This window comes from Meleagris gallopavo, chromosome 7 (genome assembly GCF_000146605.3).
Source record: "Meleagris gallopavo isolate NT-WF06-2002-E0010 breed Aviagen turkey brand Nicholas breeding stock chromosome 7, Turkey_5.1, whole genome shotgun sequence".
In the NCBI taxonomy this organism is placed as follows: domain Eukaryota; kingdom Metazoa; phylum Chordata; class Aves; order Galliformes; family Phasianidae; genus Meleagris; species Meleagris gallopavo.
In genome coordinates this window covers 7,209,451-7,223,189 of record NC_015017.2, presented here as the reverse complement: position 1 = coordinate 7,223,189, position 13,739 = coordinate 7,209,451, and the positions used below count along the sequence as shown (strand labels likewise).

Sequence of the window (13,739 nt, the reverse complement as noted above, 5' to 3'; positions counted from 1 at the left end):
GAGTGTAGTTGTCTCGCTCGCGTTCGGCTCGCTTGGCTGCGTGCGCTGCAGCAGGGTGCCGATGGCAGTCGGCTGAACTCTGAGGTTGGGGGACCGTGACCTCGAAGGGGCCATAACATGCGTGCGTGCTAGCTTGCTACAGCTGAGTCCGGTCCCAAAAGATGACCTTGTGGAGGACGGCAGGCCGCCAGAGTGTGCTGCCGCTGCACGAGCTCAGCCGGGCTGCTCTGTGTGTACACAAGGTGCTGAGAGACAACGCTTTTGTCTAATGTTAACATAAGCCCGGCGCCTATAGTCAAAGTCCAGCGAATGCAATAGCTCTAAATCATTAGAGATGCTGCTACTTAGCAGAAATAGCCCCCGGACTCCTACTTTCCTTATTAGAACCCAGACTTGCAACTTCAGAGCTTGAAGCTGGTTAAATACACAAAAAGCATATACTGCTGTCTGCCATCTATATAACAGCATACAGTGACATCTCCAACCAGTTTGATCTCAAGATTGTTCTTGATTAAGCAAAACTAGAACATAAAACAATCCTGACTAGGAAGTTTTCAGAAAACTCCTGAGCTATGCAAAGTTCTGCGTGCTTGGGGATTGTATAGCTATTTTATAGCTACAGCTCTTAACATTTCTCTTTCAGACTGAAGCCATTTAACAGACTGCAAGTAATATTACAGCACTTGGTAAGAACAGCGTGTTGTTTGACCAAGGTGGGAGCTTTTGGGACTCACTCCTGAGACAGACAGCATGTGCAACTTAAAACACGTCTGTCCAGAATGCTCATGCATACCATTTGAGCATAACCTTGCCCATATCTTTGAGAACTCTCTTATAACTGCCTATTAAATCATAACTCAAAGTCCAGTTATTTTGGCCTTACCTAATTTTATGCTTTGTTTCCATGCTGCCTGCCTTGTATTTTCCCCTTAAATATCATTCCACTTAGAAATCAACCATGAAAACAGTTTAGTGAGCAATTCTCTGCTGTTAGAAATTATACACAGTCAAAGCTGTGTGCACATGCTGGCAGTTTAATACCACAAACCTGAAAGATACTTGGAATTCTTACTGTAATTGTTGCAGATATTTTCAAAATGTCTGACTTATACAACCATAGATTTTTGCTTATTTGTTTGGTTTTTAAGTATCCTCAGATGTCTTTGTCAAACAATGTATCACTCAAGATCTTGTGGGAGGTTTTTTGCATTAAGTGGTTTCAAGAGAACTTTGTAACAAGTACCAATACTTTAAGTACAGTGGGAAAGCCTTAGCAGGGAATTCAAAGTGTATATTTTTAAATCTTAAACTGTGAGCTTTGAGTATGTTTCCATGAACACTCTTGTATGCTACTTAAGATATCAAAGACATTTGCTTTACGTAGTGTTTTTGCACTTACAGAAAACATGTCAGCATACCGATTCTGCAGCTGATGTTCTGTTGCAAAAGAGAGGAGGCGCAGGAATAATAACTTTGAACAGACCCAAGGTTCTCAATGCACTAAGTTTGAGAATGATCCAACAAATTTATCCACAAATAAAGGTGAGTAGCTGTTACATTATCAGATGCCAGTTTTAAGATTCAGCCTGACATTTCTCACACATACTTTGTGAGATCACTGTCCAATGAGCTCAGGTCTATAGGATGGAAACCAACAGACAATTTTAAGCACATTAGAAAAAGATGTCAAAGCAAAAAACTGTCTGACAAAAAGTTAAGTTCTAGCATCTACACAAATAAGACACCCATAATAACACCAGGTCTGAATCAAAGGCAAGCAGCTGTCAGCATTCATACATTCCTGTTGGCTACACCCAGCTGGTTCATGCATGTGTTCCAAGCTATACATATTCCTAGCCAAGCTCTTAATTGAATGCATGCTTGACTGGGAGGCTGCATAGTTGAAACAAAAGATACAAGTCATTAGTAAGGAAGTTGCTTTTAGTTTTGTTCCTTAAAGAGTAGCTTTATGGAGTTACAGGCTGTGTTTCTAAAGATAGTGAAGTAATGTGACATTTTAAGCACGCAAGTAATCCTTTTTTAGTTGAGTTATGTTATTTATCATATTCAGGAAGTCAGACATGAAATACCAGTGTAGGTTAGTTACCTGCATTTGTATCTTGGTAGATGGTTTCATTGCTAATTTATGCATTCTTTGAAGAACATTTATAGAAATACTGTATCTGTAGTACTGCATACTGACTTGATTTGAAGCACAACCTTTAAAGATAGCATTATTTTCAGTACAGTTGCTGGTACACAGAAATATCCTGTCACAAATATGTCTGTGCACAAAATTGACTCGATCCAGTCCATGGCTGGCACTGATTGCCATCATTTTGACAGTGCTACACATCTTCAGTTCAACAGAACTGACTAATTTGAAACACAGTTACTGTATCTCCTGCATTCCTAGTTTTCTCCCTCATCATTGCATTCCCCTTGAGATTTCCATAAGGCCCTGTGTTAGGGCGAGCTGCATGTCTTCACAGATTAGGAGCTCTCCATAAGCAGCTGTGCTGATCTCCGGAACCAAGGCTGAACATGACAATGGAGAGGGAATCAGAGATTCCTAAACAAACACATATTGCCCTCTGACTTGCTTTTAAAACAAACTACTTGAAGTACGTTATTTTTTCATAAAGCAAATCATTATCATGTACTGTCCATAGACAGTATATTTTTATGCATAGCCTTTAATCTAATGTGGGAACATTTACATCTCTTTAGGCTTGGGAGCAAGATCCTGAGACTTTTCTAATAATTATAAAGGGAACTGGAGAAAAAGCTTTTTGTGCTGGCGGTGATGTTAGAGGTAAGGACTCTGAAACCAATTCCTATTCCTTCATACGCTGTTCTAACAGCTCTCTCATGATAGCACAGCAAGATGTCAGAAGTCAGCAAGGCTCGTCTCTCACTGTTTTGTAACACGGGTCCGTTTACCTGAGTCACAGTAAATAAAGGAATTCAATCCACACAAAGTAGTAGCTGTGAAGGATGTGTCAAATGCTTGCTTATGAATAACTGGCAATAGTAGCCAATCAGTACTGGAAAGAGAGGGTTCTTATCTTTTCCTTCCCAGTGTTTCCTTATTGACTGCTTCTCTACAAGACATTTGAAGCGTCTCAATAGGTAGCTCTGTTGCTATTGAATAATTTGTGTCTGACATTTGACTCAGAGATGGGAAGATACATAGCTGAATCAATGTATTCATGACTGTTCTGTAACTACATACAATATGAAGTCTCTAAACAGTAAGAAATGGTTGTTTAAAAGTTTATGTAAACGAGCAACACAGGTGGTTGTTAAATTACACCCCACTCTTAACATTTTTTTCCATTTTTAGTATCCAGTCTTCAGTTTTAAGTGGCTGGTCCACATAGTGATATAAGATCACTGCAAGCAAGGTTGCCGACCATGACAAGAGGTCTTATAGTGCAGCAAGTATACTGTACTCTCTCAAGAAGTACGTGACAAATTCCCCATCATAATGGAAGGCACTCTATTTTGATAGTTTATTTTCATATTTCAGTTTGGTAATTTTGGTTGCCCAGGTAAAATAAAGCAGGATTATGTTGTTGTTTGCTGTCAGATAAAAAAATTCTCATGTAGTACTTATTTTTGTGCTTTTTTTTTTTAATGTTCTATTAATCCTGCAGTGTTCTTAAGAACTTTTATTTCTCTTAAGCTATTGCAGATGCAGGAAAAGCTGGAGACAGAATGACACAAGATTACTTCAGAGAAGAGTATACACTGAACAATGCCGTTGGTATGTCTTATAGCTAATTTTAATGCAATATAGCTTTTCTGACAATGGCTTAGAATTTAAGTTCACTTTCTCTCTTTTCTCATCCATGAGTGATAGCATAATAGAATGTCATTTTATTAAAAAATGAAGTTCAATACTAGTTACTAGTAATGTAACATGTCATTTTGATATTTTGCATGCAGTTTCTTGTGTATAACCTTTCACAGCTACCCCATCCCATCCCATCGTTCTTGGTAGTTACAGTTCAGCAACGGGTGATCTAACTGTTAGATTCAGACAGATCAGTTCTGGATTACTTATCCTTGATCTACTTCAAAGGCATAAAGAGATAAAAATATACACATGGAAATATCATTAACACTCCAGTAGACAGCAGAAGATCAAGTTATTTTAAACCTTTCCATTTAAGTAGGCTTCTCAAAGGAATGGACAAGCTACGAGATTGCCTTAGTTAACTGCAAAGAACCTGGGGCTAAGCAGTTTTACAAGTTAGAGAATAATCAAGTAAAGGAATATTGATATTAAAGGATACTAATTCTTTTGGGAGGAAAAAAAATTAATGTAATAGTTAGAAAAAAACTAATCAGAACACATTTTAATTGAATACAATTTGGTTTTTAAACATCTGGAGTATCTAGTATTAGCCACTAGAGGAGAGGAGGTGAAGATGTTGGAGAATAAACTTACGTTGCTAGAAAAGTATAGGATAATAGTTACTAGAATAAGAATGTCTGAAAAGCTGTTTTTATTTCATTTGCCATGGTTTAGCATTTTTTACCATGCTTTCTTGCTTTCAGCTTGAGGCTTCTTGTAAAAGCTTAGTATTGGTATAGCAAACATTGCAAGAACACGTATTCAAATGCTTGTTTGTTTGTTTTAAGTGATTAGGATCTTTTATACCTGAAGTGCATATAGTTACAAAACCTAGATTTTAGGTAATTCTAGCATGATTGTATTCCTTTAGGATTGAGATTTCTACCAGAAATAAATACTTTGTGTTGCACTCTACGACTTCAAATAGACAGGGAAGCTGCTTTCATTGCAATTGTTATTGGGAAGACATACCTTTAGGGAAATTTAGTTCAAAGACTATCATCTGGAGCCTATGTGCTATCTTATATGTTCATGCAAGAGCAAAGTTAAAGATTCAGTTCTCTTATTTTGTGAATAATAACCTTAAAGACTGAAGTGCCTCATAGCATATTTTGTTTGTTTTTAAACATGGGTGTAGAGTTGCAGCAGATACTTGTATCAGCAATCTGATCGATTCTGAGAATGAATTTGAGTTGTTCCATAAACAGTAATTGAAAGCATCAGGTCATCAGTTTCTTACCTCCTAGAAGCTCCAACAACATGAACAGATAAAGTCACAGTGCTTTAGGATAGCATCTTGACTTGCACCACATTAGGACAGGAGCACGCAGCAGAATTGGCAAGACAGAACACGTTCGCATTGCAGTAGCTGGTAGTCACGTTTTAGCTTAAACCTACTCGGGCTTTGTGCTCAACTACTGGTACACACACTGTACTCTTAATCCAAGTGTAATATAGGGTGAAAGGGGAACTGTTGTGTTCAGCTTCCTACAAGGCCACTTACGATAGCGAGGTAAAGCTGAATTATCCGGAGCTCAAACTGACACTTCATGTTCTCTTACAACACTAGGAGTGTACTAAGTCAGCTGCTTGGCTTTTCTTCATATTGCTTAATAATCACATGGAGCAGCTTCACTGTAAGAAATATATTTTAATAACGATTTTCTGTCACTCCTGCTGAATTAAGACATGGGGAAATGTATAGTTAACCACATTCTATTTTTTTTTTTTGGAGAAAAACCAATTTTGTACATTTCTTGTAGGCACTTGCAAGAAGCCATATGTTGCACTTATTGATGGCATTACAATGGGAGGGGTAAGTTATGTACCCTGGTATTATACCTGGTATAGATTGTTTTAAAGTAATATAATGTCATGTACCTGAGTTGCATGAAGTACACACAGTATTTCAAATATTGCAGTTGAAAAACATTTATATCTAAACTTTTTGCATCTAGCTTGTCAGACTCAATTGCTGCTCTTCTACCACTTCTGTTCTGTGATCTCTAGTGCAAGTAAATCCTCTGAGGATCTGGCAGCAGTCTTGTCATTGCAGCAAACACCACCCCACGGTTTTTGAAACACGAGTTTAGTTTTCCACTCCATTTTTAATTTTATTTTTATATAGTTGTATTTTCTAGTAAAGGACGGTTTTGAAAACACTAGGAAAACCTCATTCAAAGCTTTATTTTAACAGATGTCCATACCGTCAGTTCTGCATTTTTCTATCAAGTGACCTGGAAGTGCTTTTACTGTCTCACCACTCCATTACTTTCAAATAATGAGTTACAATACCCTGATTTTCTGTTCCAAAGTTGCACCTTATTTTTAAAGCGTATGACTGGAAGAGGCTCCATCACACTGTGTGCTACACTCAGTGCTAATAGTTGTTTTAGCAGTTGCTGGTACTAAATAGTGTGAGTAGGCAAAACCATGCTTTTCTACTTCTGTGTGGCAACCATTTGATCCATGTGCATCATAGCAGGGAAGAGAGTACAATAACTCAGAGTTAATTTCAACAATGACTTGACAGTGATGGCTGTATGCCATTTTGTCACATAGATTTACAGGTGCTGACAAGTATTTCTGGACTGCTAATTACAATTGCTTCAATACAGTTCTTGATAGAGACTCTTCTTTTTCCTGAAAGTTAAGATTTGAAGGGGCTCTGTGTTATGGACTATCAGTAATTATGCTGGAAAGCTGCTTCAGTGTTTCTGCTGCCTCTTCACTCAGTCAGTGAAATTGTTCATTTGTTTTCATTTTGAATGTTATAGGCCAACTTATTTCATGAAATTGACCGTTTTTATTGGGTTGGATCATAGAGTTCAAACCCCCTCAGATTCAGATTATTGCCTGATGTACACTGAGTTAGAGGGAACATTCCTTCCAAGAAAGAAATTGCTCTTTCTATCTGCAGAGGTCTATATAGCTGTTTTAACTTGGATATTTGAAACATGGCCTATGACTTAGGTTCTGTGTAACCGCTCACATCTGAAGAGGACCTTTCACTGCAGAACCTGTTAACTACAAGTATTTGTTGTCTTACTGGGAGAGAGAAAGTCAGGCTAGCTGTCTAGACACTGTTTTGGTTATTTGTTTGGATTTCTTTCTTTTTGAGACCAACTCTTCAGGCGTTTTTGTTTTACCCTTTTCTATGCTGCAGTCTATTCCTCTGCACTCCTTATTGCTCTAAGAAATTATGTCATCAAGTAACTTGGCTTTAGGCAAAGTTTAGCACAAGTACGGGGTGAGCATTGAAGACCTGTGAAGCTTGACATTAATTGCTTTTGTCTCCCACCTGTCTGAAAACATTAGTGTGGTAATAACAGCCTAAACCACTACTTTGCAAAAGGCGTTTTGCCTTTTCTTACCTCAGGCCTTATGAAATAAAAATAAATAAAAAGATGAGATGAACCACATAGTTGCAAAGCCTGTATGCTTTGATGGTAATGAAGTGTGTGTATTAAGAGTTTTGTTCACTCATCGTTCTGGTCTGCCAGGATTTTGGTTCTCATTGCTCTATTTGAGCCTTTGCAGTACCACTTCAAGGTCTCAGACTCGGATTATAGTTGACTTTCATGTTACTACAATAAAGCCACCCAACATAGTCTATTTAAATTAAGTTCATCAGAGACAAGGTGCAAGAAATAGAACACAGCATGGTCCTTCACCTGTTGTGACTCTTAAATTTCTCTTTCCTTGCTCATTTTGTCCATTTTGGTTCTGGACTTTTCAGTTAATGATCTGAATAACTGACATTTGGTCTATTTACTCATTTATTCTCTGCTGCTTAGCCCCAATGATCTTGCTAGATGCTTTTATTAAGAAAAGCCAACTATGAGGAGCTATGAAAATAAAACTGACCAGCAGCCTAAGTATTTTAGAGGTCCCATAGATTGCTCAATATGATTGTGAGCTACATGCAAATGGAGTGTTCAAAAGGCAAAGTAACCTTGAGTGCTGTTTTGCCCATGCTAGTAGAGATGCAGTTCACTCCAAGATAATGGCCTCCCTGCAAGAGTGCACCTTGTCATCAACACTTATTTTTCTCCTCTCATTTGCAGTCCATGGAGGTATCTGCTGATAGTTTAATAAAGGAGGCACAAAGTTGTATTCCATAATACCTATCTGGATTTGTGTGTTGTGTTAGTTTTGAGTTGCCTTCCTTTCAGACAACTGTTCTGATTGGAGCAAGATCAGGTTTCATTTGTCTAAACGAACCAATGCTTTTCCAAGAGAAATATGTTAACTGCCATCATATTTAACCCTCTTCCCTACTGCTTCCAGCGTTGGCAACCCAATGAGTAATGACCTTAAACTTGAGGCTGCAGTGGCTGTTTTCTGTTGTGGTACAAAGGCTTTCACTGTAGCAAGATTTTTAGATTAGGCCCACCAGAACAGCCCTTTAAGTTGCCATATTCATAGTACTATCCTGTTCTGCTCCTACTGTAATTATTCACTGTGACTGCATTCATACAAAGGGGCTATTCATGTTATAATTAGATACTCTGTTTTAAATTATTCTGATGCCAGTGATCCGTGTTTTTGACACAATCAGGTCATACTTAATCTATTTCATATGCTCACAGTCTGACTGTCTTAGTCCTACAAGGGGGAGGGAGCACTGGTCACTGACAAACCACAGTAAACAAACAAGGAAATAAAGCTAATGACTCACATTTTATTTAGAAGCTAGTGGTTGAGGTTTGGGCTTAATAATCATGAAACCTTCAAACACTTCAGATTGACTCTAGGCTGCTTATCTATGAATAGACATGCAAGAAATCAATGTTAGCTGTATTTAAGAATGCAAGTGCTCTTTTTGTGTCACTATGATTACGTAGTGCACTGGTGTTCTGATTACTACTTCAAAAACTAGTCGTGTATTAAAAACTCAGTTACTGTGTGCTCAGATAGTTCAAGTTGCTGTTGATTCTTAACTAGCTTATATTTGTAATAGAACCTGGAATTCTATCTTCTGAATGCAACTGGTTCCACTTCAACACTGCTTAGAAGCTGCTAAGTGGCACATGGGGGAGCTAAGCAGCCATCAGGTGGGGCTATGGAGTTTATTTTCTGCACTTTCTACCAAGTCCTAGAGCTCATTAGAAACTGAATTCCATCTAAATGTGTTCTTTAATCTTTTACCTATTTAGCTTCAGGATTGTAGGCTCAACTGATAATATCTGATGAAGCAGATTTGGTGGCATTTTACTAGTAAAAATAGTTAAACAGTCTGTGAATACTACATTTACTGTTAAAGGGTGGATGCTGTTGAAGGGCATGGCAGGCATATACTTGTGTTGCTACAAATCAATAATCAAATTGTAGCTGCCCTTTATCCAGTCTTTTTAATTCAAAGAGAACAACCTGAGCAGAATATTTAACAACTAACTGAGATATTTTTAATTGTCTGTAAATAAATTTCTAAAATTAAGCTGCTTGGTTCTATTAAAGTCCCAGTCTTCTGGAGACGAATAGAATGCTTTAAGCCCCATCAAAAAAGCCTGTTTTTAACTAGGGTTTTGTCACTTAAGTTGCTGAGTTGGAGAGGAATATTTTTAACCTGTTTCCTAGCCAAATGAAATGAGTTAGATTGATTAGAGTATTGGCTTGGCAATGTTAGAACTTAAAATTTAAGGGGAATACTTGTTAGCATTCAGTAAGGAAATTGAGTAAGAGTAGATGGTGGTACATCCTATTCAAAAGGACTCAAGAGGACACTGCTGTTAGTTTATTGAGTAATCTGTAAAGGCAAATACAGAGCACTGTCTTCCTTAAATAAGATGATTTTGAAACCACTTCAGCTAGGCTTCATTTCAGAACCAGTGCTAACACTAGTTATTATAGTTACCTCTGTATGCATCTATGTTTTTCATGTTAATTAGGCACAATCGTTAGAAAGGCCTGCAGTAGTTGGGCAGTTGAATTACCCATCACTCAGTACTGTTGCAGGTTTGTGAGCTTAATTATTTCTAAGGCCAAAGTAGGTCCTAAAGTATTTCCTAGTAAAAGCTGTTGCTCATGTGGAAGTATTTGTGCCTTTGAACCTCTATATACAGGATTTAAGCCTTCAGTCTGACCTGATACACAGTTTATTTGCTAGGTTTATATTAGGAAGTTAGACTTAAACTAAGAAGTGTAACCTAACCCTTCACAATTAAGGCCTTGAGTTTAAGCATAAGAAAACAACTTACTGTTGAACAAATCTACTTAATACAGTAACATGCAAAACTTTAAGGTTGGAGGTAGAGTTTGGCAGGGATTCCAGTTCACTTAAGCCCTTTCTGCAGCCCTCTTCTTCGAGTTATTCTGACAATCTTATTTCCTGCTAATCACATATGGAGAGATTAATGGGAGGTTAGAATTAGAACATAGCTTACAACTTGGAGATTTCTCAGCCTTGTTTCCACTCTCACTCCCCCAGGTACCAGGTGACATGGTGATAGCATGCAGTGCTGACTGCTTTATTCTCAGCATGGAGAGACCTCACACGTACTTACTGTCAGTATAAGAAAGCAACTTGTGAATTGACTCTTTGGGCTCTTGAGTGGCTTTCCATTAGTTTTGTCAATACATCACATATCACATATCTTTTTTTTTTTGCAAGGGCCTATCAAGTGAGAGTCTACATCTAAGGAACCTATATAAAGCATCCTTAAGGTAACCTGAAACAACTCAAATAGTTTTCTTCAAGCCCGTGTTAGTCACTCAGGTAGCAGTGTCCAGTTTGTTAAACTTAGACTACAGAAGAGCTTTATTATTTTGCACTTAAAGAAGGGCTAGACATAGCTTGAAGACGGATTAGCAGATTTTCAACTAATGCATTTACAAGTCTCCAACATCAAGAATAGATTTTTTTCTAGACATCCCACCCTAATGGTTCATTTTTCTCCCACAACTTCCCTCATGCCTGATTTAAAACTTAAGTGCTTGTAGTCAACTCATTCCTGTCTTACTCACAACTCATTAAGAACCTTTTGAGGTACTTTTATTCCTTTCTCCTAGCCACTCTACTTTCACTGGATAAGACTAGTTGTTTGCTCTTTATTATAGATAAAATGCATTGGCCTTCTTGCAAACCGCTGGAATCACTCCAATTCCTGCACTTAACAGTTCATTACCAAAAACCAGACCATATTTCAGCTGGGGGACTCATCAGCACCAAATAGAGCAGAATAATTATCCCTCATGCATTATAGAGGTATTCTATCCCAGATAGCTCATGCAAATCACAAATGCTAGGAGGCCACTGCATCTTCGTATTCTTTAAACCATTACTCTTGCATTGCAATGCTATTTACTCTTTTCCTTACTAGGCAATTCCTAGCTCTTCCTTGAATAGAATTTGTACATCAAAGAGTTAATCCTGTTGAATTACCCTTTACCTGATACACAACACCAAAATACGTTTCCTCCATTTGCCATTGCCTTTTATAGCCCCAACACAAACAGGTTAGGCTTCCCAGGTATATTAAACATAGAGGCTACACTTCTGCCCTTTGGTGCCCTCTGTGGCATGATATCCTAATAAGCTCTTTCTGCAACAGCATTGCATTATTACTTATATTAAATTTATGGTTGCTGTATGATCTGGAAAACATCAAGTCATCTGTTGCATAGAAAACAGGCTTGCAGTCTCTGTATTTGATTTTACTTCATTAAACGTAGCTGCTTTCATTTTGTTAATTTGTTTTATCTTTATTCCAGTTTCTCTTAAATGAGATTAAATCCTTATCCCACCTCAGTCTTTATCCTCTCAAAAATGTAACCTCAGAGTTAAATAGAAAACTCAGTATTTCATCATCCAAGCAGCTAATGAAAAATATGAATTAAGCTTTTCTTAATGGTAGGCTTCCACAGTGCCTCAGATGAGGTGCCTTCTCTTAGGCTGAGAACTGCTGATATCTTAAACATTTTGATGTCATTGTGCCTTCTGTTCCATAGCGATATCATCTAGGCTGTGTTTTGTTAGTTTGTTTACTTGAGGAAACTGCTGTGTAAGAGGAGATATCATCAACTCCACAGCTCAGAACAGGAAGCTTTTCTATGATTTTTTCTGAGCAATAACATCATTTTAACTTAGACCACAGCCATTTACCAAGTGGCCAGCATTACAGATAGGAACAACTCCTTCCATTGCGGAGGAGTTCTTCCTTTCTGGATTACACATTCAGTATCACAACTGCAGGTTGTATAAGGTGTAAACTGAGTACCTCACATACAGCTTTAACTTCTCATTCTGTCTGCACAGTTTGCTTTTCAGCGGAAGATTCTAATGACTTCTATTGTTAGAGGAGTCAGAGTCCTCTTTTGAGTCAAAACCCAGTACATACATCTTTAAGGCAGAAAACCTCTGAGCTGACTTTGGCACATCAGCGACATAATTATCTGCTGCATCACATAGGGCCTATTTGTCTTAATGAAGATTAGGATAGGATCTAGGAGAAACATACCGTTTTACTGCTCTTCCATAAAGAGGAATACTTCTTTTAGGTTTTTACTTGGCCTTAAGCAATAGACTCATCAAAATTCTGAATTAATTTTTTTGGACGAGTTTGTAGTGTTTATTTCAACTCAAGCCTGGCATCTTATTGAAACTACCTTAAATGTTCTCACAAGTTACAGTCCCACAAAGGAGACCCTTCACACTACCTAAGTATCTACAGTCAGTTTTAGTTTAATTTATACCCTAAAAGCTGCCCTGAAGTAACTGTCACACTAAATCTGGATAAGCTGCTTTCCAGTTCTCTCTGCCCTGCTCATCTAATTCATGTGCATGTACTGCAGAAAAAAAAAAATACACAACTTGTGGCCTGTTTGTTGCAGTTACTGCAAAACAGAACAGATTTCGCAAACAAGTATCTCTTGTACCCTGAAACAAACCTTTCTGATACTTACTGGCATACTGCTTAGCTTTTGTAATATAGGATGTTGAAAACAGCACTGGAAGAACTAAATGAGATTCCCTCTCTGCTGAAATTACAGTGTCCTTACCATCTGGCATGTAGTTCTGCCTGCTAAGCTCCTCTGACTGATCCTGGACAAATGGCACTCTTGGCTTTGTAACTAATTGAACCAACACAGCAGCAGTTTTTGACATCAGTAAGAAATAACTACTGAATTCTCTGTGATTTGCACATAGCATTATTCCTCAAAGGGCTAATTACAAAGCACCGTATCTTAAATTATAGATTTGATAATCATAATGCTACAGCAAGTAAAACTCCACTTCCCTCTCACACCTGCAATGACTGAAATATTTCATGTAAAAATACAAAAAGGAATGATACAATTATTTTACACCTAGAAAGGAAAGGAGACTTACTTAACCGACATGGCACAGGTGTTATTATACAGTTGTACTGCACTTAATTTTTTCGTATCACAGATTAAATGCCCTTTGAATTTCTGTGCAGTGTAACAAGGTAGTGATCATATCATAGAGCAAACATCTGAGGCTCAAGTTGAGGTTTTAAGGTATACTTCCTAAAGAGGTTTGTGTGCGAGTGTGAAGCCTCTGCACGTTTGCATGAGGTTTCACCCATAGCTTTACGGAAAGCTTTCCAGCCCTTGCACTGCTCAGTGTCTTAGTGGAGATCTGCACACTTCTGCATGGATTATTCTTTCCACTGGATACCACTTGCTCTTGCTAGAAGTTCCACTACTTACCTTATTTCTAGGCCTTCACATAGGGTCTCATATTGAATGTGTTTTCTCATATCATTATTTCCCCTCTCCTTCCCTTTGTTGTAGATCAAGAAGTAATCGGAAGAGAATCACTCTTCCCTACTTCTTCATCCTTTCATAATCCTGATAAGCTTTCCCTCTTCTTAGAAGAAAGTAAATATAGGTTTTCTCCTTCAGTTAGTTT

The 13,739-nt window shown here is 37.9% G+C and overlaps 1 protein-coding gene across 1 annotated transcript in view; it reads left to right on the top strand.

Moving 5' to 3' along the window:
* Positions 1–590: 590 nt before the first annotated feature.
* The window catches only part of HIBCH (3-hydroxyisobutyryl-CoA hydrolase), a 37,117-nt gene continuing 23,968 nt past the window's right edge, over positions 591–13,739 (top strand). Inside the window, exons 1-5 of the mRNA XM_031554139.1 lie at positions 591–686; positions 1,402–1,542; positions 2,731–2,815; positions 3,689–3,769; positions 5,626–5,678. Coding sequence (XP_031409999.1) covers positions 1,513–1,542; positions 2,731–2,815; positions 3,689–3,769; positions 5,626–5,678 — 249 coding nt within the window. The 5' untranslated portion in view covers positions 591–686; positions 1,402–1,512. The remainder of the gene's footprint in view (positions 687–1,401; positions 1,543–2,730; positions 2,816–3,688; positions 3,770–5,625; positions 5,679–13,739) is intronic.